Source organism: Nymphalis io, chromosome 10 (genome assembly GCF_905147045.1).
Source record: "Nymphalis io chromosome 10, ilAglIoxx1.1, whole genome shotgun sequence".
In the NCBI taxonomy this organism is placed as follows: domain Eukaryota; kingdom Metazoa; phylum Arthropoda; class Insecta; order Lepidoptera; family Nymphalidae; genus Nymphalis; species Nymphalis io.
The window spans coordinates 2,937,475-2,963,557 of NC_065897.1; the positions used below are offsets into that span (position 1 = coordinate 2,937,475).

Consider the following 26,083-nt stretch of genomic DNA (forward strand, 5'->3'; position numbering starts at 1 on the left):
GCAGACAGAGTTGCAGTCTTAATGATTAACTTATATGTTTTATCCAATTTGATAAAAAGTTTTTATGAAACATATTAATTATTTTTATGACAACGACAATAAAGATTAATTATACAAAAAAATAGTTAATCTGTACAAAGTTTTAAGGGAATTCCAGCTATTTTATTAGAATAAAACTCAAATTGGTTCGACAGTTATTTTAATTTAAAATTTCAAAAAGCAAATACAATAATCTCCGCATGACTCGTCTCATAAAGCTTTACACATAAAGTAGGTGTATCTTTATTAAATACAATAATAATAAATATAACAAACAGTGAGTGAAACTCCGGCGCTAAAAGAACTGCGTGTTGGCTGTAGGTGTGCCCTCTCGCTCGCACACTCTACTTGTCCTTCTCGCTCTCCACCTTCCTGCCCAGAGGCACGGCCGCCCGCACCCTGACACGAGACACACGACATTAAAAACTTGAAAAATATATAAACAAATAAACAGTACAAGATTATGTTAATATCTAATAATAATGCTAATCTTATATTCTCACGAAGTCATCTTTTAAGAACGGAAAGAGTAAACGGAAAGAGGGGAAAAGAGTATGTAAGTAAGTAACAGCCTGTAAATGTCCCACTGCTGGGTTAAGGCCTCCTCTCCCTTTTTGAGGAGAAGGTTTATAGGCCGAGATGGCCCAGTGGTAAGAACGCGTGAATCTTAACCGATGAACGTGGGTTCAAACCCGGGCAAGCACTTCTGAATTTTCATGTGCTTAATTTCTGTTTATAATTCATCTCGTGCTTTTCGGTGAAGGAAAACATCGTGAGGAAACCTGCATGTGTCTAATTTAATCAAAATTCTGCCACATGTGTATTCCACCAACCCGCATTGGGGCAGCGTGGTGGAATAAGCTCCAAACCTTCTCCTCAAAAAGAGTATGACCTCAGTCAAATATCGCATTGGGAGACGGTTTTAAATATAATTGCAAAAGAGGGGAGTAAAACTAAAGATATATAAAAGTTTACAGTTTTATTATTATTAGAAAGGCAGACAAGACAATGAGCCGCGTTAAAAATTATATTTTTATCATCACTGCGCTGTCATACATGGAAACATAAATGTAATGTCCCTCGTGCCTGTGCCCTTAGACAGGGTCACTCACCTTTCGACAGAGAATTATCTACCGTAGGATATAATATTAAACGTTCCCTGGAATACGCTACGTACTTGGCGGAGATCTCGTTGATCTTGGCGCGCGCCAGCTCGAGGTTGGCGTCCACCTGCGGCTTGTTCATCTCATACGCCTTCGGCAACGTGAACAGCGCTATCCAACCTGCACAAGGACATGTGGACAGTTACGATGACATCATGTAAACAGCAATCCAGGGGTACCCTTTGGTACAACTACCGGGCTAAAATGTAAATCGAAATATTACATTAACGAAAATATAAACGGTCTTTTTATTTGACTTCGTCCGAATCAACCATAGAACGAGTTTTGCATGACAAATTGTAAAATGATATGTGCATTTTAATTTGAAAAACGTATTTGAAAAATACTAAACGAATAATATTATCGAGTTTAAATTGAAAGATTTATAAAAATACCACCTATCATAAATATTTGCAAAATTTAAAATCTATAAATACAATGTAATACGACGAAATATAAAGTCACCATCGGCTAACAGTCGTTATGATAGCGACATAATATATAATTTTGCCACACAACATGGCCACATCTGTTATTGCTTATATTCTCAATACGCTATCGATTACTTCGACACCGAAATTTGTGCCTCGTAACTAAACATGCCAGGTGATCGGATGTAGTTGAACATGTACGGCTTTAAACGGAAGTTCTCGGTCCAATATTTAAATGTCCGGTTTGTTCGTTTTTCGTAACTAAGTGCACATTGTAAGGCGATAATATGAATGCGTATATCAATGTTAAACTTATGTCTAGAATAAAAAAAAGTTTGTTCTGCTTTTCGCCCTATATAAGGTCGTCAGTATAAATAATGAAAATATTGACATTGAAATAATAATACAAATCTCAAATACAAAACAATACTCCTACTATTTTTATTAATAGATAGCTATTTTTATAGAATAGGTAGGCGGACGAGCATATGGGCCACCTGATGGTAAGTGGTCACCAAGGCCTATAGACATTGCATTGTAAGAAATGTTAACCATCGCTTACATCGCCAATGCGCCACCAACCTTGGGAACTAAAATATTAGGTCCCTTGTGCGTGTAATTACACTGGGTCACACGCCCTTTAAACAGGAACACAACAATACCAAGTACTGCTGTTTTGCGATAGAATATCTGTTGAATGGGTGGTGGTTACCCAGACGAGCTTGCACAAAGCTCTACCTATGTGATACCTTCACATATGTAGAGCTTTGTGCAAGCACGTCAACAAATCTATAAAACGTAAAATTATAATGTCTTTATATATCATGGTATGTTATATAAACAACATTGAAATCCCGCAAAGAATTACTATCACTGTTTAGTCGAGTGACAGAGGCACACAAGTTTATACTTATTATTAATGATAATATTAGGTACCTACGATGCAATCTCTTTTGAATAGCATCTCTTCAGCAGGACAAATATCATACTAATAGTAAACATCTCCAAGGTACGTATTAAATCGATATCTCACCGAGTATGATAAGCGTAATGCCATTGAAGCAAGCGCCCACATATGTGAGGCACCACAGAAGCACGCCGAACTTGAGCGAGTCCACCAAGTCCTCAACGAGGAACAATCTGTAAAGCGACAGTTACTTGTTTGTATCAACTCGAAATTTCGAACACATATATATTTGTAACCTTCATATATGCTTCTTTTTGTTTTTAATTTTAAATAGGTAGGTGGGCCTATTGGTACATGGGTACTGGTATATGGGTACTCATAGACATTGGCAGTTTAAGAAATATTAACTGTCAAAACATCGCCAATACGCCACCAACCTTGGGAACTTAAGGTTTTCCCTTTGCTTACACTGGCTTTTTTACCCTTCAAACCGGAAAACAACGATAAGTATAATTAGGTAAGTATTGCTGTTTGGTGGTAAAACATGTGATGAGTGGGTGGTCCAGACGGGATAACACTAAGCCCTACCACCCTGATGATACAACATTATTATATATTTAAACAGTATTGTACGCGAGGGTAGTAAACATGAGGTGTAACGCTACGCGAGCGGCGCCCGTACCTGCGCAGCTCCGCGAGCGCGGCGTTGAGGTGCGCGGTGGCGGCGGCGGCCAGCGACTGCGCGCGCTCCGCCGGCACGCTGATGTCTTTCTCGAGCAGCCATCTGGAAATATGCAGTAGATTCTTCATAATGTGTGCTCTTATATACCACTGCCTCGTTCTGACGCCTTGATTATATCGCGTTTATAAATTAAGACCTAGTCACATTCAACTAAACTAAATTATCATAATTAAAGACGGCTTTTACAAGCACTTTTTATATGGAATCGTGATCTTCAATATATGATATAACCTGCATGAAAATAAACGAATACCGTCATCTATATAGTAATTGTATAGTTTTCATCTAAATAAATGCATGTTATTACTTATAAAGTCGGCGTACGAGTATCGAGTATCTTATTTTAAGTGAAACAATCCAACTTTAAAGTTACGTATCGCATTATACTTATAAAACTATCAAAATAACCCAATATTAACAAAAAGGCCAGTTTTTTATACAAAGCGATATTGTATAATATTTGAAGATATTTTTAAGCTAATTTCTCCAATACTGTGCAAATTATTTGATTATAATTATAAGCATTCATTTGGTTTTCAATACAAACACATTTAGGCGTGACCCGCTCTGATGGGAAAGATAATTGGTTAGGTTACTCAGAAAAAATATTAATATTAAAGAAAGCGACCTAGAGAGAGATAGAGAGAGTATTTTGAACTGAATGTGCAGCAATAAATCAGATGACGTTAGACAGAAGGACTTATTTGTATGCAAAATAAGTGAGGTGATTCAAATTTATTATTTTTAAATCATAGTTCGATAATCGTACAATCGTAGTCCGCTAAGTAAAATAAATTTAACGAGTGGATCCGAGCTTTTAACTACATACTGATTAAACACAGGTGTTTGCTCCATCACTTTGTACACAAGACCGAACTATTCCAAGGTATTAGGCATTATGTAACAAAGTATAATCGACATTACAGTTGGATTTATCGTTAATCCACTTACAACAAACTTACATTTTCTAGATAAAAATAAATATATATTAGCTCTAGCTATATTAATCTTTTGATTAAAACTTATTTTTAGTTTAATGTGACGAGTATTCAGTTATAAATTTAATATCACACGAGAATTAACATACCAGAGTTCGAACCGGTTTCCATATTTTCGCGTTCGTTTATAACGTTCGATGCTATTTATATACTCACTTAAAGGGATGTCCTTCGTTAGTCTTTTGCACGGCTTGCAGGACGTTCTTGTAGATGCGGAAGGCGACAGCGGCTGATAGTGCCAGCAGCGAGCTGTAGGCCAGCACGGAGACGACGGAGCAGCAAGCGAGGGCCACGAGAAGCGCCAGGCCAGCGCCCAGCGCCGCGCCCGACCGTGCCGCCGACCGCCAGTAGATCAGAGACTCCACTGGAAACGCGATAAGTAACCATCTCTTAGAAATTTACTTCAAAATCTTACATAAAAATTACTAGTCCTCTTTATTTAAAAACGTTTTGTTTCGTAAGAAGTTCGATATCGAAACCGCATCACATACAGAAGTCTTTGTCAGTCTTTGTCGACTGTCAGTTATTGTTGATTAAGGTCGATTGTTTGCAATCAATGAATTAAGATAAAATAAAGTCAGTTCTATATTCAAATTAAATTAAAAAATATATATTAGAATGCGTATTTGACGATTGCGGTACAATATTTGAAAATGAATTATGAATGAAAGCGAATAATACAAGTCAAATTTCTATTTAAATCACTTATTACTTTCATACCAGGCGACAATAGAATGTTCTTTGGAGATAACTATTAGAGCGGAACGTATGCTTGTCTTTCGAACTCTGGTTACCCCCACGCATGCCGTATTCATGACAAGAGAATTAGTTATAAAGTAAATATATATAGCGATGTTTTAAAAAAAAACATGTATCCAAAGTCAAATACATTTTTTAAATTCAAAAACGGAATGTGTTCAATTTTTTTTATCAGTAAACAATGACAGCCGAAGCAAAAAAAGAAAAATAATAACTAGATTATAAAATGCGATACAACACTACGATTACAAAAATATAATACTCAACATTATGATAGCTCACGAAAGTATTTAAAAGTATAAAAAAAATATAAAAAGCCACCATACGACACCATAATACAAGGCTTATATTACCTTAGTTTCACTGATCGTGAGATAGAATAATAGAATGAAAAATTAAGTTGACTTCCATATATATAAAAATATATTTTCACATTCACCGTCCGAACCTGTTTCGGAATAAGATATATTGTTTACTTATACCACTAATTTGTCACCCGACCGTTAGTCGACATGAGCGAGTTAAATTTCTTTCAAGAAATGCGTATTTAACTTTGAACCTGAATGAAAGTATCGAAATAAATAACAACAAGAATTACCTAAAAAAACTACTGTATACGATAAGTAAATCCGAAACTTTTAAAATGCCATTACATTAAAACAATATGTTGTGTTGTCCACGTTAACAGGCTGAGGCTTCGCAAGTTCCACGTTCACAACCCGTTCGATCACACACTACTGCACCCAGTGCCATCCAACAGGATTCCAACACTATTCTCATTTATAATTTGAAGCCTTATTAATAGAACGATAAGGGTGTACCTGGTCCACGGGGCGGGAGGTCAGCGTACTGCGCGGCGTGACGGGACGACTGCCTAGGACGCGCCATTGCGGCAGAGTGGACGAGCGCTGAGGTTCCGCGGCGCACATGGCACCGGCCGCCGTGCCACGCCGCTACCTTTCTACACACGTCACCTACTCGCTGTGCGGCCCATGCCGTCGTGCTCTACACGGACAGACTCTCCATCTCTATCTTAGTCGCACGATAAAGAAAGAGCGGTGATGGTATCGATCATATCAACATCGTAAATACAAACGCATACGCTTACCGAATACTTAATTAAAATTGTGACTGCGTTTGAAATTAAGTCGACGAGAAATGAAATATTTTAAAACGATGACGAGAAAAGTTGAAATAAAAATTGATATAAGAGCAAGCATAAGTCAACATCGTCGCTACTTTATCATTTTGCGGGTATTATCTAAGGTCAGCGAAGAAATATAACGATAATATCGATAACTGAATTTCTCTCGATCAATTTGGTCGGAACGAAACATCGACAATTTCAAATTAAGCGATGGTTATAAATATTACAATGACTTGATCGAAAATCTCTATGAGTCAGAGCCATGATGTCTGACTTCCATAACAGCCACAAGGTCAACGACTTCTCCCGACAAAATGAAATGAGATAACGTCCAACTATAAAATAATATAAAATTAGTCTAGTCCGCTAAAATAATTAAATCATTATTTACTCAAAAATTACAGACATTTACATTTTAGGATGAAAGATAAAAACATTCAATAAACGTAAAACTATGTTTTAGATAAAGTTTTTTTTTTATTATAGATAATATATGTATATATTGAATTGCTGATATATTGAAATTCCGTAGACAGGTATAAATGGATAACATATTTATTATTAATGTATCGTGATGTATGTAGGGCTGTCAGATGTTCGGGATTCATCTGGATTCTCCCAACATTTTACATGATCTACCGACTCCCAACAAAGCCGTCCCGACGAATAGCTCCTCGGAAATTTCTACACGAAATAATAATTTAAAATAAATTGTAAATTGTTTGAATTTATAATCCTTTTTTAAACTAAAAGTCCAAATTTACGGACTTAGTATTTAAAAAAATACATGAGGCAACCTAAAACTTAAGTGTAATTAAATGCGTTATTTCTCAATAATGTTGTAGCCTATTCATTTCATAAATAAAGTTTTTTAAACTTATAATAGAATAGATATTTATTTCTTTTGATAATAAAGCCAAAATCCCGACATTTTGTCCAGTTTTGTTTTGGCAGCCTAAATACTTTTTTATAAAATTATCTCCAAAAATTAACTTCAACATTAACATTCTTCTATGTTTGTCATGCAATCTAAAGACTAACTGTTAATTAAATTCACTTGAAAATTATGTATTGGAGAGGCTTTATTTGTTTTATAATAAATATAACTTATTACATAAGATTTTTTTATTTCATGTAGTATTTTCGAGCCACGTACTTTAGAAAGTTACTTAATTGTACACCGATATATAATTTATATAATTTACTGGTGGTAGGGCTTTGTGCAAGCCCGTCTGGGTAGGTACCACCCACTCATCAGATATTCTACCGCAAAACAGCAATACTTGATATTGTTGTGTTCCGGTTTGAAGGGTGAGTGAGCCAGTGTAATTACAGGCACAAGGGACATAAAATCTTAGTTCCCAAGGTTGGTGGCGCATTGGCTATAAGCGATGGTTGACATTTCTTACAATGCCAATGTCTAAGGGCGTTTGGTGACCACTTACCATCAGGTGGCCCATATGCTCGTCCTACTTCCTATTCTATAAAAAAAAAAAAAAAATTTGTCCGATCAAGTCAATTCCCTTTGTACGAGAAGATATTGTATTTACAGGCCAGGCAACTCATCGGACTCTTTTCTAAGTGGTTCTACGTCAAAAAAGTTCATACACCATTTAAAGGATTATAAAATATCCTATTAAAAAGGTTTTGTATATTTTGTCTCAGTTACACAAGAATAATGCCCAAAGGAAATATATCGTGGTTTTTAATTGAAAACAATTAAGAAATAAATAGTCTTCCCTGAAATGTGAATTTTATAAAATAGAGAAATAAAAATGTTTTAAATCACATTATTATCTTTTGTTTTGTTCTCAAGTGAACACATGCGCCTTATGAATGAAGCGCTCCTTCGCTGCGCTTTGAAACTTGTTAACACAAGTTGTGCGTTGACCGTCGAAAGTTTCATGAACATAAACCAGTTCTGTTGTGAACTTGATCGTTACGTACGGAAATCGAAAGTAATCCTGGAAGTATTTTAAAATACCTACTGCACTCACGAGAAATGGCATTGTTATTAATGTTGGAGTCAGAGTGGCGTAGGTCAAGTGGCATTCTGCCAACTCGACGAAAATAATGTAAAACATACAGCGAGTACATAATGATATACATAAATCACAGATAAAATAAAATTATATAAAAAACGTTGTAATCAAAACTGCTGCGATTACTAAGTTAATATACATAAATACATTTTTTACTGTTTATATTAAAATAAATAATTTACTTTTAATTTGCGTGTACCTAGTTATAATCATCACCGAGAATAAAATTAAACAAAATGAAAAACGAAGAATACATTAATCGAGCACAAGTTGGCTTCATTCGGTTGTCGCAATCAATCACATGTGTGTGCATCGTTGCCAAAATAAACAGCTAGGCGTATTTTACGCAGACGACAATCATCTTCAAACGCCTCATCGAGTGGAACGGTCAAAGCCGCTGTATTTTATAGACAGGGTTAGGTAGAGTACAAACAAAGTAATACAGGATCGAAGTGAACATCGTGTGTACGTTAAATCTGATAACAGACAATTTACACAGAACTGTTAATGAAATGATATCGTGTGGAATAAACTTTATCTAAATTTTATTTAACTCGACGTGACCTTAATATTCCTTGCCCGTTCGTTCATATATGGTATATATTTAAGAAATTGCAATTATTTTAGTACATAATGTAATAAGACAAAACAATATTTATATTAATGACTGATAACCGTTTTGATATTATAAACAAACAGTTAAAAATAATGCATGATATACGGTGCATTATTTGTACAAGATACAATTATAAATTGTATTATTTTTAATAATAACACATTAATTAAAAAACTTACTCATTAATTTCAATGCAGATTATAAACAAATGTTGCTTCTAAAGAGATAGTTACGAAATGAATTCGGAATTTATACTCTAAGATATTAGAGGTAAATGCGTGACAGGTAAGTCATTTATTACATCATAATAATAATTTAATTGAAATTAACTACTATTCCAATGACCTCAAAACGTTTGATAATTGATAATGTTTATTAGTATATAATTAGTTTATCTTAATTTATTTAATGATCGAACCGTCTTGTAATTTGATAGGAACTGAGATGGTCTTTCGGTTGAACTGTGATGGCCGAGTGATGGTTCTTTACTGAAAACCGCAGGTTCAAATCTAGTAAGAATCACATATTTTAGATATTATTTTCGGGCTTTTTTTAAAAGATTGAAAAAACCGTGAGAAAACTTGTATATGAAGGTTACATAACGATACACGTGTATCGGATAAAAGTTCTAGGAGAACACATATAAGTATTCACTAACTGGCACTAAAACATTGTAATGGAATAAGCTGTCAGCCTTAAGAGGATGTTCTTTAAGAGGAGAAGATACCATTTACCCAGCTGCGAACTTTACCCAGAACGTCTAGTTAAAAAGATTAACTTTTTAACTAGACGTTCTGAGTAATTCTTAAATTTCTAATTAAATAAAATTAGATGTAATCTAAGTAACTAATATAGGGAAAATATTGGAAATATATAAATAAAAAAAAATCGCATAAATTTTTTATCGCGGAAGATAATACATATTCAAATTAAAAGTTAGCTATAAATATTATTTAACTATCACAACCAACCAGACGATTTGTATAAAGAAGCACTTGACATTATCTGTCTGTTGTTTGTCGAAACGAATAAGTAGAATATGTAAAAGTTTATAATTCAAGTTAATATTACATCAGCTACATTTCATTAAAATATCTTTAACCGTTAAAGACTCATTAATCTGCTTCTATCTCAGTTGTGAATAGTGTTGCATTGATCTAAACAGAAATGTTTAATTATAACGGCACGGCTTAAGAAATTTTAAACAAAAAATATATTCGTATGAATGCCAGCCGGAATAGGAAACTAACTGAAAGCTGATTCAAAAGGCCGTGTTCAGTAAGCGTGGTGTCAACAGCGGAATTGAACCGATCGATACATCTGGCGATGCAGTCGACAGCACAAAACCGCTTTACTGCGCTTAATGTATTAACTGCAAAGCATTTAATAATACTGAAGACTATTATACTATTGTTCTAGACTTAACAACAGCATTAGTTTTAAAATTCATTTGCATATTTCATTTAATTCTACATAATTCATACTCCCACTGTTTAATTGTTAAAAAATCTATTTTCATCTTAACGAAAAATTTTGAAACTTATCCACACATATGGATAAATACATATGTTGAATTAATCCGACACGTGTACGTTTCGATATCTTGCATCAACATTGAGCAAAAGATGAATTACAGACACAAATAAGTCACATGAAAACTGTTGAAACCGCGATCTACGGCGGAAATCCACGTATTCCAAACATTAAGGGTCCGTTCACACAGACCGGCTCGGAGAGCATCGGCCTGCTTTTTTCTTTTCACACAGACCGGGTCGTATACGCTTGGAATTGGCCGGAGCGGAGCCGCCAACTATTTCACATCGACCGGCTGGAAGAGATCTGAAAGCGGGTGCGAGCGAGAAAGAGCACGCAAGCGGAGCCGGTCGGCTCCTTTTATTACTTCACACGAAGCGCGTTCAGGCATTTTTAATGACAAAAAAGGTGCAAATGCAAAAATAAACTTTACTACAATCACTCAAAACACTGTTTCCAACGTGATAAAAATCTGCTCTCCTCTCCGAGCCGGTCTGTGTGAACGGACCCTAAGAATGATATTGACAAATTACAACTGATCGAGATAGAACGTGAAGTTTCTATATTAACATTATGGACAACAAAGAGAATAAACAACACAACAATTAATGTAATTTTCGCAAAAGAAAATGTCGTCAAGAAGATTTCAAAAGACCGAAATAGCAGTAGTCGAATTAAGCACTCTATAGTAGAAACTGACGGCGATGCGACGCGAACAGTCAAAATGTAAGCTGTAGGAACAGAAATACAATGGGAGGCGTGCGAGCGAGGTATAAATATCATTCAGTTAGCTTCCGAATGCCTAGTCTGCTCCGCCGGGACTCGCTGCTAGCTAGCTTCGACTAGTATTCGTATAACGTGACGATACCGTCCCGTTTCGAATGGAAATTTGTTAACTACGCGTCCCACTGACCTCGTCATGAAAAAAATCTATAATGTCCCGCTGTGACAGAACACGCCACACGTACGGATTCAGGCTCACAATTATTTCAAAAATAAAATTAAACCCGTCATGTTGTATACAAGCATATTTGCATTTCTGAACAAATTGGTTACCTAGAACAAAAATTATAGTTAAAAATATATACATAAAATACATATTTTCGTCATCCGGCACTCGGCATCGGCATTCTGATGGAAAAATATAGGTCAGTAATTTCCTAAATTCTTTATTACGACTCTAACTTCACTTTCTAAACAATATATCTTTTTAAAAACGACAAATGTCTGAATAAATAATTTAACACAATTATTACCACATTGGATTTAAAAACCAAATTTGTTTTTAGTATTTTAATAAATATGAATAGTTAATGATACAATTTTTTTGTCAAAGGTACATTTAAATTTTTTGCAAATTATATTTCATGGATATCTAGGTACTCCAATATCGACAATTCCTCTCCTGCCATCAATTAAATATCTACTGGTACTAATTTATACAGCATCTTTAAATAACATTTAAGCGGTTTATATAATGACCAATATGTAACGTTCTATAGTTTATTTACTGGTAGTTATTGATAAGTGTGTCCGTACAAAAGTCAGTAAGATATTAAATGTACACATACCTAATTTGTAACGTTATCAACTACTGCCAATTGTTATACAAATATGCTAGAAAGTATATAGCTGTGATATGTTTTCTATTTGTTCCAGAAAAGTGGACGAGCGACTCTGTTTAATAAAAGTAAGTCATCACCGCGTACCCTTCACCTTCTTAAGCTGACATAACCTTTACAAACGGAATATAGCTTTATGAAATAATATTGATGTTTGACAGTTGAAAAATTACGGGTGTGTAAAACCCACCCAGGTGGGGCTTATTACAAAGCCCCCCCACCGGGGTGATGATGATATTACTTTCTTTCCTAATAAAAGCGGCTACTTCTTATAAGGCGCTCGTCCTTCCTGTGAGTGGTCTATTGGGATGATAAGCAATACCTTGTGTTTTACGGAACTACACTTCCAGAGGATAGTTATATTAAGTAAAATAATTAAAATGGATCTGACGTATGAAAGAATATAACACATTATATTTTTTTATTTATTTACATTTATATACTTCGTCTTAAAACTATCAAAACGTAATAACATATTATAATATTATCTGTTTGCATAGTAATAATGACTAAGACAAATTGTACTTATTTAAAATTACGAACTTCCTCGTAAAATTGTCATCACAATGTCTGTACAGTGGCACTTCAGCATTGAAATATTATAGCATTCGATATCTATTTGATACTATTGAAAACATTTAACAAATATGATATAAAAATAAAGTATTAATAATAATTTTGTCTAGAATAATTAAAACTAAAGGCGATGATACACATCACATGTCTGTAAGACGGAGTCGCAGTTTGCATGCTAGTTAACGGCATGAGCAAGTAACTAGCACGCTGTGTATGCATTTGCTTCCTTGAATGTCTTTTACTTGCAAGAAGTATACACAAACTTGAGTAGTATGAGCCAGTCCCACGCTAAATAGAGTACAAATACATAATTTCATGTCGCTACTAGCAACGGAGTGTTTGGCTAAATTAATGAGGGAAAAAATAAGAGAAGAGGGAAGCTGTCGCGAACGTTTACACGTACCGATTCTGCAGCTCCCGCGTCTCATACCTCTTATTACATGCTAGTAAATTAAGTGTTTTGCAATCTCCTTGCTTGCTAGACACAGACATGCCAGTTAAAGTATACGTACGCGTCATGTGTAGTTCCGCCTCTATTCAATTTCTTATTTGCTATTGAAATCTTTATTTTTTGCCTTAAAAATGGCCGGTCATCTTGACATCAGAATGAGCGGCCATTTTTAAATAAATTGCTATTTTATTAATATAGATCAAAACAAAGGTATAAAAAGTACTAATAGGTAATTTAATACTCGTGATATTTTAACGCTGTTCTGCCACTTTATGCAGTCATTCTGACGCACACAAATTGTCTTTAGATAAAGATAATGTGGCAGTTTCGTTGTAATTATTTTCGTCATTAGTCGTTTAATAAATACACCAGTAGAAGTAATTAATTATATTATCTTTATAATATAATAAATATACGAGATCTTTATAAATTTAATTAAAACAAAATATCATATATTGTTAATTCGATGACAGTCGTTTAGTTCTGTTTTTTTATATAAGCGCGGGAAAACTATTTTTTTTAACTTTATTACCAAACAATACAACGTTCTGAAACCGATTATATTTTTATTAAAGCAAATACAATATTTTCTATATTTGTATTTATTAAATATATTAAATTAGTTTAAGATATAAATAAATATTTTATATGTTTTCGCTTGATTGACCGGTTTAGTGTCCTTTTTCGAGTATGCCAAGACAAATAAACATAAAATTGGTCGGTGGACGATTTGGTCTGCCCCGTTTTATCGACGTACCTACTTTGGAGACCAATATTCAATTATTTCGGACGCAGTGTTTAGGTTTTTATTATTCCAATGTCCGCAATCAGCTTAAATTTATTCGTATATGTTTTAATTTATCAATAATGAGGTCGATGTCATGATAGAATTTTGTTTTTTGTAGTTAATTTTTCCATTAATTTTATTAAATATTGGCATAAATATATCTTCCTGTGCTAAAGTTTAGAAATCAACTCTCAATATTTAACACAATGTCACAAATCAAGAATAATCACGCATAAGTACCTACCTAGATCAAAAGTCTACCAAGATAATTATGGAATTTTCTGTGACTACCAGCAGAGAGCGATTCTTGCAACAACTGGACATGTGTGTTGAACAAATTCGATTTGAGACGAAACGATTTCTGTCGCCTTTCGTACATATTTGGCCACGTGACATGTCAAATACTTATTTAATTTCTACACTTTTTCGATGTTTTCTACGGAAGAATTCGTCAATTGATTTGTAGCATGTCCACTGGCTTGATTATCGCCGATTATGCTAGACGATATCTGAATGTATGTTTACGTTTCAATAATTTAGCGAACGATGGCCGACAAGCGGGAAGTGGCCCATCTGCAACACACTTTAGGCCCGCTAAACGTTATCTATTTGAGAACTGTATACGATTATAGATCTTATAAATATGTGGATAAGATTTACAAGATTAAAAAAATTACAAAGGCAAAAATTGTAAGATAATTGAACATTACAATTATTTCAATTATGTACTGAAAAAACTATGAATATGTTTTTGCTTCACTTATAATCCTTTTAAATGTCAGGCAACCAAAAAATATATATAATTGAATTTGTGGTTACGGTTTGTTGGACACAATCACAATTTTATATCCGACGACCAATTACCTTTTTTAACTTATAAATTCCTAATAAGACCTTTTTAGGTTAATTGAAATAAATAATGTTTTTATTTACTTCTTGTGGCATCTATTGCATGTTTGCCCTTAACAGTGACCTTGACCTCATATTGAACCACTTGCTAAAGTTCTAAAGCGACAACACTTGCCCACTTAAAGACATGCTTAATTAAAATTATAATAGTACGATGGACAAGGTATATAATAACGGTATAGATAATGCAAATAGCCTTGCAGTGCAATCAGATGTAGCGAAAATGATTGCACTACGCGATGATTTGTTCTTTATACCCTACAGTCCATTTATAGGACGAACATCACAGGGTTATTAAGATAAAAGCCATTCATCGTATTGGTCAAAAGTTATGTAGAATATACGCCTCGAGATACAGTGTTTAAATATTTAAAGACAAAATTATATTTTTTGCTTTTGAAATATTTACTTTGCCTTAATTTTTGTACTGTCGAAGTACACAGTGAAAGTAAAAGCAAACAATAAATTAAGAGCAGGTACATCTTCATTCAATAATTTCAGGCGAGAATTTTAAAAATATATTATTGTACGTATATTATTAAAATTTTCCATTTTATATTTACATAAATAAGAAAGAAATTGAATCATTTTTATTTTGTATATTATTGTGATTCACTTTTTCAACCTTTGGTCATTGATTAATAAAGTCGATATTACATACGAATGCGTTATTTCGAAAAATAAATTTAAAATAATGTAACAATGGTACAATTTACTGGTGTTAGGGCTTTGTTCAAGCTCATTTGGGTACCACCAACACATCAGATAGTCTACCACAAAATAGCAATACTTGGTATTGTTGTGTTCCTGTTTGGAGGGTGAGTGACCCAGTGTAATTACAGGCACAAGGGACATAACATCTCAGTTCCTAAGGTTGTTGGCGCATTGGAGATGTAAGCGATGGTTAACATTTCTTACAATGCCAATGTCTATGGACGTTGGTGACCACTTACCATCAGGTGGTCCATATGATCCGCCTTCCTATTCTATAAAAAAAAGTCAAGATGATGTAAGTACTTCATTACAATGATGAGCATTGTAATGAAGTATTATATTTTATTACGTTTGTTATAATCTACTTTTATATAATTTTTTAAATCGTAATGGATTCATTAATAATTAGTGACTATCAGAGCCTTTTCTATCATATTTTTTTGTTTATGGTCACTAAAGTTTACCTTAGTAAATAGTTTATGATTGAACCTATTTATATATAATAACTAGTTTTACCCACATATAGATAATAATCCTGCGATCACACAAGTCCTTGTTTAATTTATTATAAAAATAGCTTAAGATATTATTCAATTTATTATTCAATTGTTCTTGTTTCAAAGATTGCTACATACGTCCTTTTTCTTTCTGACAATCGAAAAGAATAATGTGCGATAAAAAACATCGCATCGAACATAATATGGATCGTATTACGATATAAGAAATACAATAATGTCACTGTTGCGCTACAAAAAATACGACAAAGGATAATGAGCCTTACATTGTTCCTTTACTGACATATATTGTACAAAACGCATTTACCGAGTTAATATATCATGTTTCCATGATGGAGGAAGCCGAAAAACGAAACGGTTGCTTTACCTTCTAACGAAGCAACGAAGCATCCATCGAATGATATAAAAAAAGTCTAGCTGACAAACACGATAACACCATCTAATCTGATCTCATCTAATAAGTAATACGCCTACACTAAACTGATTTACGAATATCAATTCCAATTAAAAATCCGAATTTTTTTTTGATAAAATATATATTTATCAAAAAATAAATTAAGCTACTTATTAGTAATCAAATGTGTAAAAGTATGAATTACGAATAAAAGAGATAAGAGGTCATTATCAACCAATAATCACAGGCCCAATACGATTAAAACCATAAGTACAATGTCGTTGAGAATGTTGCTAATTTCATCTTGGCAGATGGCATGCGCTGAGCTGACGGGCAGCCGGCTGCGACTTTATGTCTCGCCACATATCTACCTCAAACGTACAAGAAAAAATCAAGGGCCTACCCACATAGCTAACATTCCAATTTCCCTAGCAACATGCTAAAAAAATTTTGGTCGATTCGATGATAAGTAGTTATCAAGGCTCATTATACATTTCTACATTCGTCCTAGTAACTTTTGCCGTTTCGAAAACAAATCTAAACTGCTCATTCTACATTATATATATATTTTAGTATTAACAATGAAAATATGTAAGATATAAAGGCACATTCACATTGTTATTGAATGATTAGAGCATGTAAGTAACATGAAGATGCAGAACAGTATAAATCTAGCGTGCTTTGTCTATGTCAGATACAGCGACGATTAATTAATCAGTGATCACGGTGACGAGCAACAAATGACAGTGAAGTTAGTGATACAATTAGAACAGTCACGTCGTGTCTGACAGGTATTATTATTGTCTGAGGTCGATTGTGAAATTGTGAGTAGTGGTGTCAGGTGGAGCGCGGCATGGTGAGCGACGGTCCGCCCGCCAGGACTCACCGACACTTATCGATTGCTATTACAGTCATATTGTCGCAGCGAAGTTAACACCGAGCTCACAACACTGTGCTACACAGCGGTCACACAGTCACCCGTCGAAATTCGCGAAGCACCCTCGGTGCCACAGTATCCGGGCGAACTGCGGTCGAGATGCACCCCGTTCTGTTCGCACTTTGGCTTATATCAGCTAGTCGCCCGCCTTCACTCACCTTCAGGGTGTAGCCTTTGAGGGTCGAACCAAGCATCTGCAAGAGAGGGCTGCGCGTTAGCGGGTTAGTCGCGACAGAGAGAGAGACAAGCGGGCGAAGCGAAGCCTGCACCGACACTTACGTGGGTCGAGAACGCTGCAGAGGGAGGGCCCGGAATCCGCCATGGTGATACTTTACGTAATATTGGAATTAATCTGGAAGCGGCGGACTGAGCGCGCGCCGCGCCCGACACTCGCGTCGATACTGGCAGCCGCGGCGCAACGCCCCCTCCCTCCACAGTCTCCCGCCGGCAGCGCATGCGCGCTATCAGTACCGTCACTGCGCACCTTCCACTCCTTGCATGCAGCATCACCTCACCACCACCATACTTCACGCAAGCTTGCAGTGCTGACATTCCTTAGGCTACCAATTTTATTGTACTATTGACCATAATTTATTTAATTTTTTTACTTGTGAAAAAATTGCCTTTTCAAAGAGCTAAACCAAGCAGAAATTATCCCGTCACCTCAAAAAAATTATCAATAATATTAATAATATATTATAGAAATAGAGAACACAACACTTACATAAATCATGCAGTTATGATTAGTCAGTATTATCGGGAACATAGGTTACAGGTTGCACAGATGAGAAACTTCCTGCTTATTAAGGATAGTTCAGTGTAATATTAATACTATAACTCGTAATTCACAGACATAAAAAATAAACCCTCTTATCTCTATCAAACAGTGATCTCAGACGCTGCAGTGCGTTGTAACATCTTTACGCAATCTTGTCATAGTCATGAGAATTAAAATTTAAAATTATTATTGTATGCAGTTGACCAAACTGGATTATTTTTTTGTTGACCAAAGAGAAAAGAATCAGAACTAATACCATCGAATCACAGTACGATATAAAAAAGACAATGATTGGTGTGAATCATCAAATAACTAAGTTCTACACAATTGTGGATCGACCTTGAGATAAATTTAACACGAGAACATGACGACGCCAAACTCGCCAAGTTCAAGGATACCGCAGCGTTGTATCGACAGTTGTATCCTTAAAAAAATTTGCTGCAATCAGTTTTAACTTCAAACAAAAACCACAGACTCCCATTAAATAATTTCTAAACGGCCAATCTTCATTAAACAGAAATATAATATTTTTACATTTTACATTAAGAATTAACGGATCTATACGAGATAAATTAATATATAGGTATACATAATGACAAAACACAAAACCAAGTAAAAGAACTGTTTTAGGGTCTTCTTTTTTTGATTTGGTAACGAAATGGTTAAAGCTTAAAAACAGGTACACCATCCAGGCTAACCGCCAAAGTTGATTCGTATGTCAAGGGTTTTGTCTCGAAAGTCTACGTATAATTTTAAATATCTATGAATCAATGACTACCAGAAACGTAGAAAGCCGTAGAAAAGTTTTACCCAAATTAATTCGACGCGTAAAAAATCTTTATTTCGTTTTAATTACATTTATCAATCAGGGTTTACTTTTGATAGCTACATTTCGATATATAAGGTTTTTTTTAAACATCTGATCCCAAACTAAGCAGAGCTTGTACTATGGAAACCAGACAACTGATATACAACATATACTACTTTTCTTGTGTAAATAAACACTTATATAGATAATTACACCCACACCCGGGACAAACAGACATGTTCATGCACACAAATGTCTGTCCTGGGTGGGAATCGAACCCACAACCTTCAGCGTGAAAGGCAAGTATCTACCAACCACGCCAACCGGTCCGTCAAAGTTATCAAAATTTTTAAAAATAGTCGACGTTGGCGCTATGAAATTTACAAGACCAAATTATTATTGTAGAGTTTTTTAAGATCGACGATCAGTTTAAGTACATCGATAATAAGTAGTAAGTGCACAAGCCATAAGTACAGTTTGTGTAGGCTATAGCCTCGTCACCAGGTGACTCATTGTCCCCCTCATAAATGCGCATAACTACTTTATAGTCTAATTGCGTCGTATTTTGATATATCTTCCGATATTTCCTATAATATGGACAATATACAAATTTCAAATAGAACCGATTGTATTTAATTTATTTTCTTTCTTTCGGTAAGAAAGTTTGTAAAACCAATCATGATTTATGACAATACAAAACAAGCCCGAAATAGATTGAAAGCAACTAATCAAACAATGCATTTTCAAACAAATAGCGATATAGCGTTGTGTGCAGCAACAGTGACGGGCTTGATGGAGACAGGGCGGTTTAAAAATAATCGGTCGCGAGCCGCCGCGCTCCGGCACCGGCCCCGGACAGTGACGTCACCGCACCTGCACCGCACACCACACACCACATGCTACACGGCACGCTGCACGCATCATTACCATAAGCCCAAGTGGACTGTAAAGCACTCTTAATGGAACATTACTTCATGATCGATCGCCTTACTCGACAGCTAACCTTGGTAACCTCAATCTCATATAATACCGTTTAATTGACGTGATTCATCGATCAATGTTAAACTAATTACGAAGGTGAATCTAAACATTGATATTTCGGTACAATTGTATCGATATTCTTTGTATCTATTGATCGTGTAAATCCACCAACCCACATAGGGGCAGCATGGTGGAATGAGATTCAAACCTTGTTAAGAGAGGAGACTTGCCAACATTTACGAGTTTTACTCACCTATGTTTAAAAATTGGTTGCATTCGTTAATAATTTTGAAATTTAGTCTGATCCTTTGATTTGGGATAAGATATTAAAATGTCTTGAATGCTTATATCAGATATAAGCAATAATATTATTACGTTTGTTTGGTCCATGAGTTGCAGTGCTAACAAACTGCGGGGGATAAGGTCAGCAGTATAGCGCCATGAGTCACGGCGACGCGTTAGACGCCGATTATGTACCGAGCTTGCATAATGTTAAAAGACAAAGTACACAAATCCTATTGTGTCGTCATAAGTATTTATAACCTGGAAATTTTCTTTTAAAGAAGATTAATCTCCGCACCAATCGACTTGAGTATCTATTTTATAAATTTAATTGAAATTTTAATGGTACATAATTAAGCAAATAAATAAAATTGTTTGTCATATCAAAATAAAGTTAATATAGCTATTAGCAAGTCAGCAAAACCAAAATCGGTCACTATTTTTCCAGAGTAATCCTCAAAATGGCTAAAAATTACAAATGCAAATCATTTATTTATTTCATCGAAATCGATCGGACCTATCATAGGTTATTGCAACTTAAACGTTTACTTAATTAAACAATACAAATTTAATGCGGCTAAAACCGCGGGGCACAGCAGCTAGTAATAAATAAGATAATTGATTGGAGAACATTACTAGTAACGAGGGCGCCGATATGTTTATAAACAATAATATATTAATGCATCTTAGCGTTGTAAAATTATTACACATTAATGATTCAAACAGTTAGTTATTATATATTAATTAATATAATTAGTGTTTTAGAAATAACATTCGTATTGAGATAAAACAGAATTTTAAAAGCTGACCCACTTTGTGAATTTACCAAGATCAAAATCTTCTAGAACGGTCCGGTTTTACTGAAAGCTTTAAACTAAAATAAAGCTTTCGCGATATGTATTATCCATTTTATATACCTATTATTATTCAGGTCTTGACTTTATCATTGCTTGGATACTTGTTATGTATATTATTTTTCGGCAAAAATATTCGACAGTTTTTAGATACGACTGTCAAACTCACGATCACTCAATGATCACGATAGTTGTAACTGTGACAAAACGTTCGGCAATATAAGAAAAGGTATAATTGCGTCTAAAGACCTTCAATTTAGAAACTTAGTTTATATCTTTCAATTTAATACAAAAAAGAATAAGCAGATACCAGCATATTGCTTTATCAAACCGACCCCTTCAAACTATGAGGGGTCAATAAAATTTCCCTATGACTCATTTGTTCGTCCGCCAACGTTATCTTTCCAATCCTTTATTTAATGGCTTCTATGAGCAAGATCGATCTGACAGAGAATTATATTAAAACTTTAAAAGAATAATAATTAGAATTATTATTATGTCTTATTCATATATACATATATTCATATTTGACTTGTACATATACACTAAAATTATTACAATTTATTCGATCATTAAATTTTTGTAATTAAATGAAGAATTTCGTACAAATTTTGATATATGTATTCAAGTAGGAGCGTATGTAGATAACGAGGCGATACTTGCATAGCAAATAGTTGTCAAGGGTTCGTCTAGTAGACAGAATGTCTGTGTAGAGCAGCGCGAGTGGATTATTGATCCAGTCCCCGCCCTCACCCGACTCCGCCAACTTTATTGCTAATATGTCTGGCTTTTACCGACATACAGGAACTTCACAAACTATTCCTCTCGGATATATTTTATTCAAACGAAAACTCCCTATTTTCCTGTAGCGTATCCAAAAGATACTTGAGATTAAATGAAAAATGAAAAACTATATGTACATATGATACGTCTCCTCAGGAATATTTGTCGTTTTCTATGTTTGGAAATATTTTCTTTTCTTAGTAACATTTTTGTTGATAACTTAAGGTTCATCGTAACCTTTGTCACTAACCCGAAGGAAAATGTAGCTACTTTTGGGTTTTCAAGTGTTTATTAATGTAAAATTAAGAATGACAGTCCTAGTTTAAGCATATTTCATTTCAATCTTGTTAAAAGGCAGATTTTAGACATTCATTTTTAGTCTAAATGAGGAAAAAGTGGCAAGCAAAGGCTCAAAGTAGCGACATTTGCATTTTCGTGAAAGTTTAACTTTAGACAATATGATAAATCAAGCCCTTAAATCTCTCTTTGTTGCATTACAGTTGAACATGAGTAAATAAAGTAGGACGTAAAATGACGTAGCTCAGCGAACAAGAAGCACAAAGGGCGCAGTGTCACATTTTGTAAAAAGTGTATATGAACTAGGTCAATTGTATTCAAGCTGCGCGTAAGTGACACTCAACACGCGGAACAGACTAAGCATCTCATGATGGCTCTATTTCATTATCTATAGTTTATATTTTTAAAAAGATAAAAGCCATGAAATGAAAGAGGTATCCATTTAAAGCTGAAGTATTAGAAAAAGAAAATGAAATATATAAATTTAAATTAGTTAACAAAGAATAACTTCAACAAATTGTTTATGGATCTATCGATACTCACAAAATTCCTACCAACCAATGCCTTGTCGTGGGTACCTATTTAGCATTAATTAATTAACGGCCTTACTTATAAACGATATTTAACGAGTGAATAGTTAAACAATCCTGTCTTCTTATTTTGAATGTCAAATCATTAATGACAAAAAGAGAGAAATCAGTTTTTAACAAAACAGCCACTAAGCAACGTTTATAAGGTCGTATACTTTCATTTATGAATCGGTATTTACTTAACATCAAACAATTTAATTATAATAATAATAATAATATTTATTTAAATTATGCTTAAACGAAAATATGCATCCATATAAATACAGCATCGTCGTTAAGGTCGTGCCGGTCGACCGATACGTGCGTGAACAAAAATAAGATGAAATTTATTTTATATACAAATACATTGAGAATAGATTTGTATCACAGCAAAAATTTTTTAAACGTTTCGACGCAAATAACGGAACCCATTAATATATTTTGAGGATATTTAATTTTGAATACGATACGACTTGCAAAGATTACAAAGTGAAGTAGTTTGAAATTGATGATATCGTATAGGATTGACTGACGTAATATCTGTTAATTCATAGAATTTGAATGTATCATGTATAACTAAGAGCTGACATCATTTTCACTAGAAATATTCAAATATAATTTACAGAAATATATATATTTTGAAAGTTCATACCACCCACCCACCTAGTATTCAACGTCTGAATGAAGGCGAATATGTAACAGTGTGGGACTTACGTGTGATATCGCTGTCAGATCCCATGGTTCTTAAAACTCACTAGTATATCACTGAAAATTAAACTACACAACTCCACAGTTTTGTCATATAAAAGCGATCACGATTATAGTCGGACTCGTGAATGCCGAATGGTCGACGTGAGCTCGCTACAGGGGATTTTTTACTTATGAGCGCTGAACGCTTAGCGCTACGGAATCGCTGCTAAATTTAGCAACGTTACTATCATAGTTATACATATCATTAACAATACGTCATTTTTTTCTTAAAAACTTCTGATATACTAAGCTAAGCTTTGAAAATTGTATTCTAACTATGTATGTTATTTTTTTTATAGTCTGAAAGCATTTTGTCTAGTTTGTCATTAGTACTGAAGTTGTGATTGCATCGTGTTTATAAAATGTGTTTAGGTTTCGCTATAGTCTATAGAAAGTGTTATCATATAGTATAGTCGGTTGTCAAAGTGAATTCTCTACGATAAGATAACAGCCATGTTATCTTTCTCTTGTAAATGATATAATGTTTGAACGATTTCGCACTCTGATTTCCTTGCGAATTATAATTTTTTTTCGAACAGATATAAAATATCGAATAATCACGAACTGATTTTTATACGTTTTGCCTCTATCGGTGACTCAATTCATGCACGTAATGATTTCACCTTGCACGTTGAATATGAGCAAGCATTTATAAACTGGGTCACTTATGTTGGGCGCCATCGAATCTCTAGGCTCATTACCTACTCTAAGTTGAACGCGTACAACTCTACTTATTTATAATTGCGCCATATTAGTCAAAACTGGTAATCTTTTTAAGATATATTTATCAAAAAATTTATTACAAAACATTTGTAATTAAGTAAAACTGAAAATTGAGTACTGCTCACGTATATGGAAGTTGATTTCTGAAATTTCTTTGTGTTACTTTTAGAGCTTCAGTTTAGATGCGATGATTAATCGGGCATCCTTTCTTTTCGAGTGCAGCGAGTGAGAGGCGTGGGTTTTCAGCGGGTGCCGTTAGCCGGCGGTCGCTGCAGCGGTCAACGCTCTTGCCGCTCCGCCAGCTCCGCCACCTCTGCAGCCGTTCTCCCTTGCCGCCTCCACCCACTTACCCCTCGCACTTCCGATTTTTGCGACAATTATTTTATAACAATTCCTGTCGTCTTTAAAAACTATATGATGAACATTTTACACATAACTCGGCTCGATATATTATATTTAAGTGAATTATACGCCTCTAGTTTAAATAGCCATAAATTGTTAACCATCTGTTACATTCAGGTAGTTTTATTGATCGGCAAATACAAAAAAAAATGTGCAGGCTCGTAACCATTATTTAGATAACACACACAAATAAAGATACATATTTTTTTTTTGAGAACCATTTGATCGCTATGGATTCCACTTGTCCAAAATAAAAGCGGAAAAATCTAGACTCTTTTACTCGTGACGTAACACAAACGCGCTTCGGTCTTAAAAATCGTAATTTTTTTTATATATATAAGCGTACTAACTAAAAAATTAAGGATCAAATGCTTACCGAGTCCCATCTGGCAGAAGATGACCTCAGCTTCGATCACGTGTGCAGTCGGGTTTCGTTGCGGCTCCGGTTTTGGCTCCTGCTTTGGTTCCGGCTTGGACTCGGGAGTTGGTTTCGGACTAGGAGGCTCCTGTTTTGGCTGCTCAGGTTCCGGCTTCGGTTGGGGGGGTGGAGGTTGAGGCTTAGGGTCCGCGAGTTCAGGTTCTACAGGCTTCGGAGAAACCACTTCTTTAACCAGTTCGGATTTAGTCTCGACGGTAGGCATGGGTGGTAGGACCGGTGACGGTGCATGAGTAGGCGCTAGGGTCGGTGTAGGGTCATGGGTTGCAGGAACTGGTGGCTCGGGGGTCTGTGCGCTCTGCTTCGGAGGTTCAGGTCGGTGTAAAGGTGACTCTCCAGCAGTATCGGCGTCAGATTCGCTGTCAGTGAACTTGTCTGCTAGATGCTCAGCCTTTTCGGTGACGGAAGGTGCACGTGGTGTGTCTACAAATTCATCTCGTTCCATGTCAAGGAAGCTTTGCGTTACATGACGAGCAGCACCATGCGCGCCGTGGATGGGAGATCCCTCATGGTCGTCCCGTTTTCCCTCGCGATCCAAGTGTTCGAAGTCGTCCATGGAGTCCTGGTCGCGCTTCATGTTTGCTTCGGAAGTAAGGACATCCGGGGTCGCGCTATCCCCGCTCGCAAGTCCTCCTATTACTTTGTCGGAACTATCCATATTAAAGTACAATTAATAAAATAGGACTAGACGAAAGTGATCGATAGTGGGTGCGGTAGCACAATCTAGGGTAGGAATAGTTGAAGAGGGGGTCTTGCCGTGCCTCCTCGCCGTGTCGAACTGAGGTCTGCACTCTGCGCGCCGCTTGCCGGCTGCCGCTGCACGACGTCACTCAGCACGACAAACGGTATTACTCATCGCATTCGACCCAGCCCGTCCAATGAAACGGGGGCGGCAATTTGCCGGTAAATTATAATAAAATAATATTATAAAAACACAAAATATATATATATTTGTAAAAGTTGAGTTACTATGTAAAGTAAAATAGTTTTAAGTTGGAGCTCCTAATATGTGTGTAACCGTGGCTGATCTTGGAAAAACAGTAAGAAAGTAAGAAAATGTTAAAATTATTGACAAGTTTTTGTCGTATAACTGTTTTACCGACAGTTCCTTTGATATCATTCGTCGGACTCGATGAAC

The 26,083-nt window shown here is 35.2% G+C and overlaps 1 protein-coding gene across 7 annotated transcripts; it reads right to left on the bottom strand.

The window, feature by feature from the left end:
• Positions 1–182: 182 nt before the first annotated feature.
• LOC126771309 (reticulon-3-B) lies at positions 183–25,936 on the bottom strand. Of its 7 annotated transcripts, none has more exons than XM_050491133.1 (7): positions 24,886–25,936; positions 17,441–17,476; positions 4,437–4,644; positions 3,223–3,324; positions 2,667–2,773; positions 1,217–1,322; positions 183–438 (listed from the first exon to the last, which is right to left on the bottom strand). In XM_050491133.1, exons 1-7 carry the CDS (start codon positions 25,601–25,603, stop codon positions 384–386), a joined length of 1,332 nt encoding a protein of 443 aa, XP_050347090.1. In that variant the 5' UTR covers positions 25,604–25,936; the 3' UTR covers positions 183–383. The 7 variants fall into 7 exon arrangements, with proteins under 7 accessions (XP_050347090.1, XP_050347094.1, XP_050347092.1 ...); XM_050491137.1 differs by lacking the exon at positions 24,886–25,936 and adding an exon at positions 23,349–23,590; XM_050491135.1 differs by lacking the exon at positions 24,886–25,936 and adding an exon at positions 17,562–17,761.
• Between the last annotated feature and the right edge of the window lie 147 nt (positions 25,937–26,083).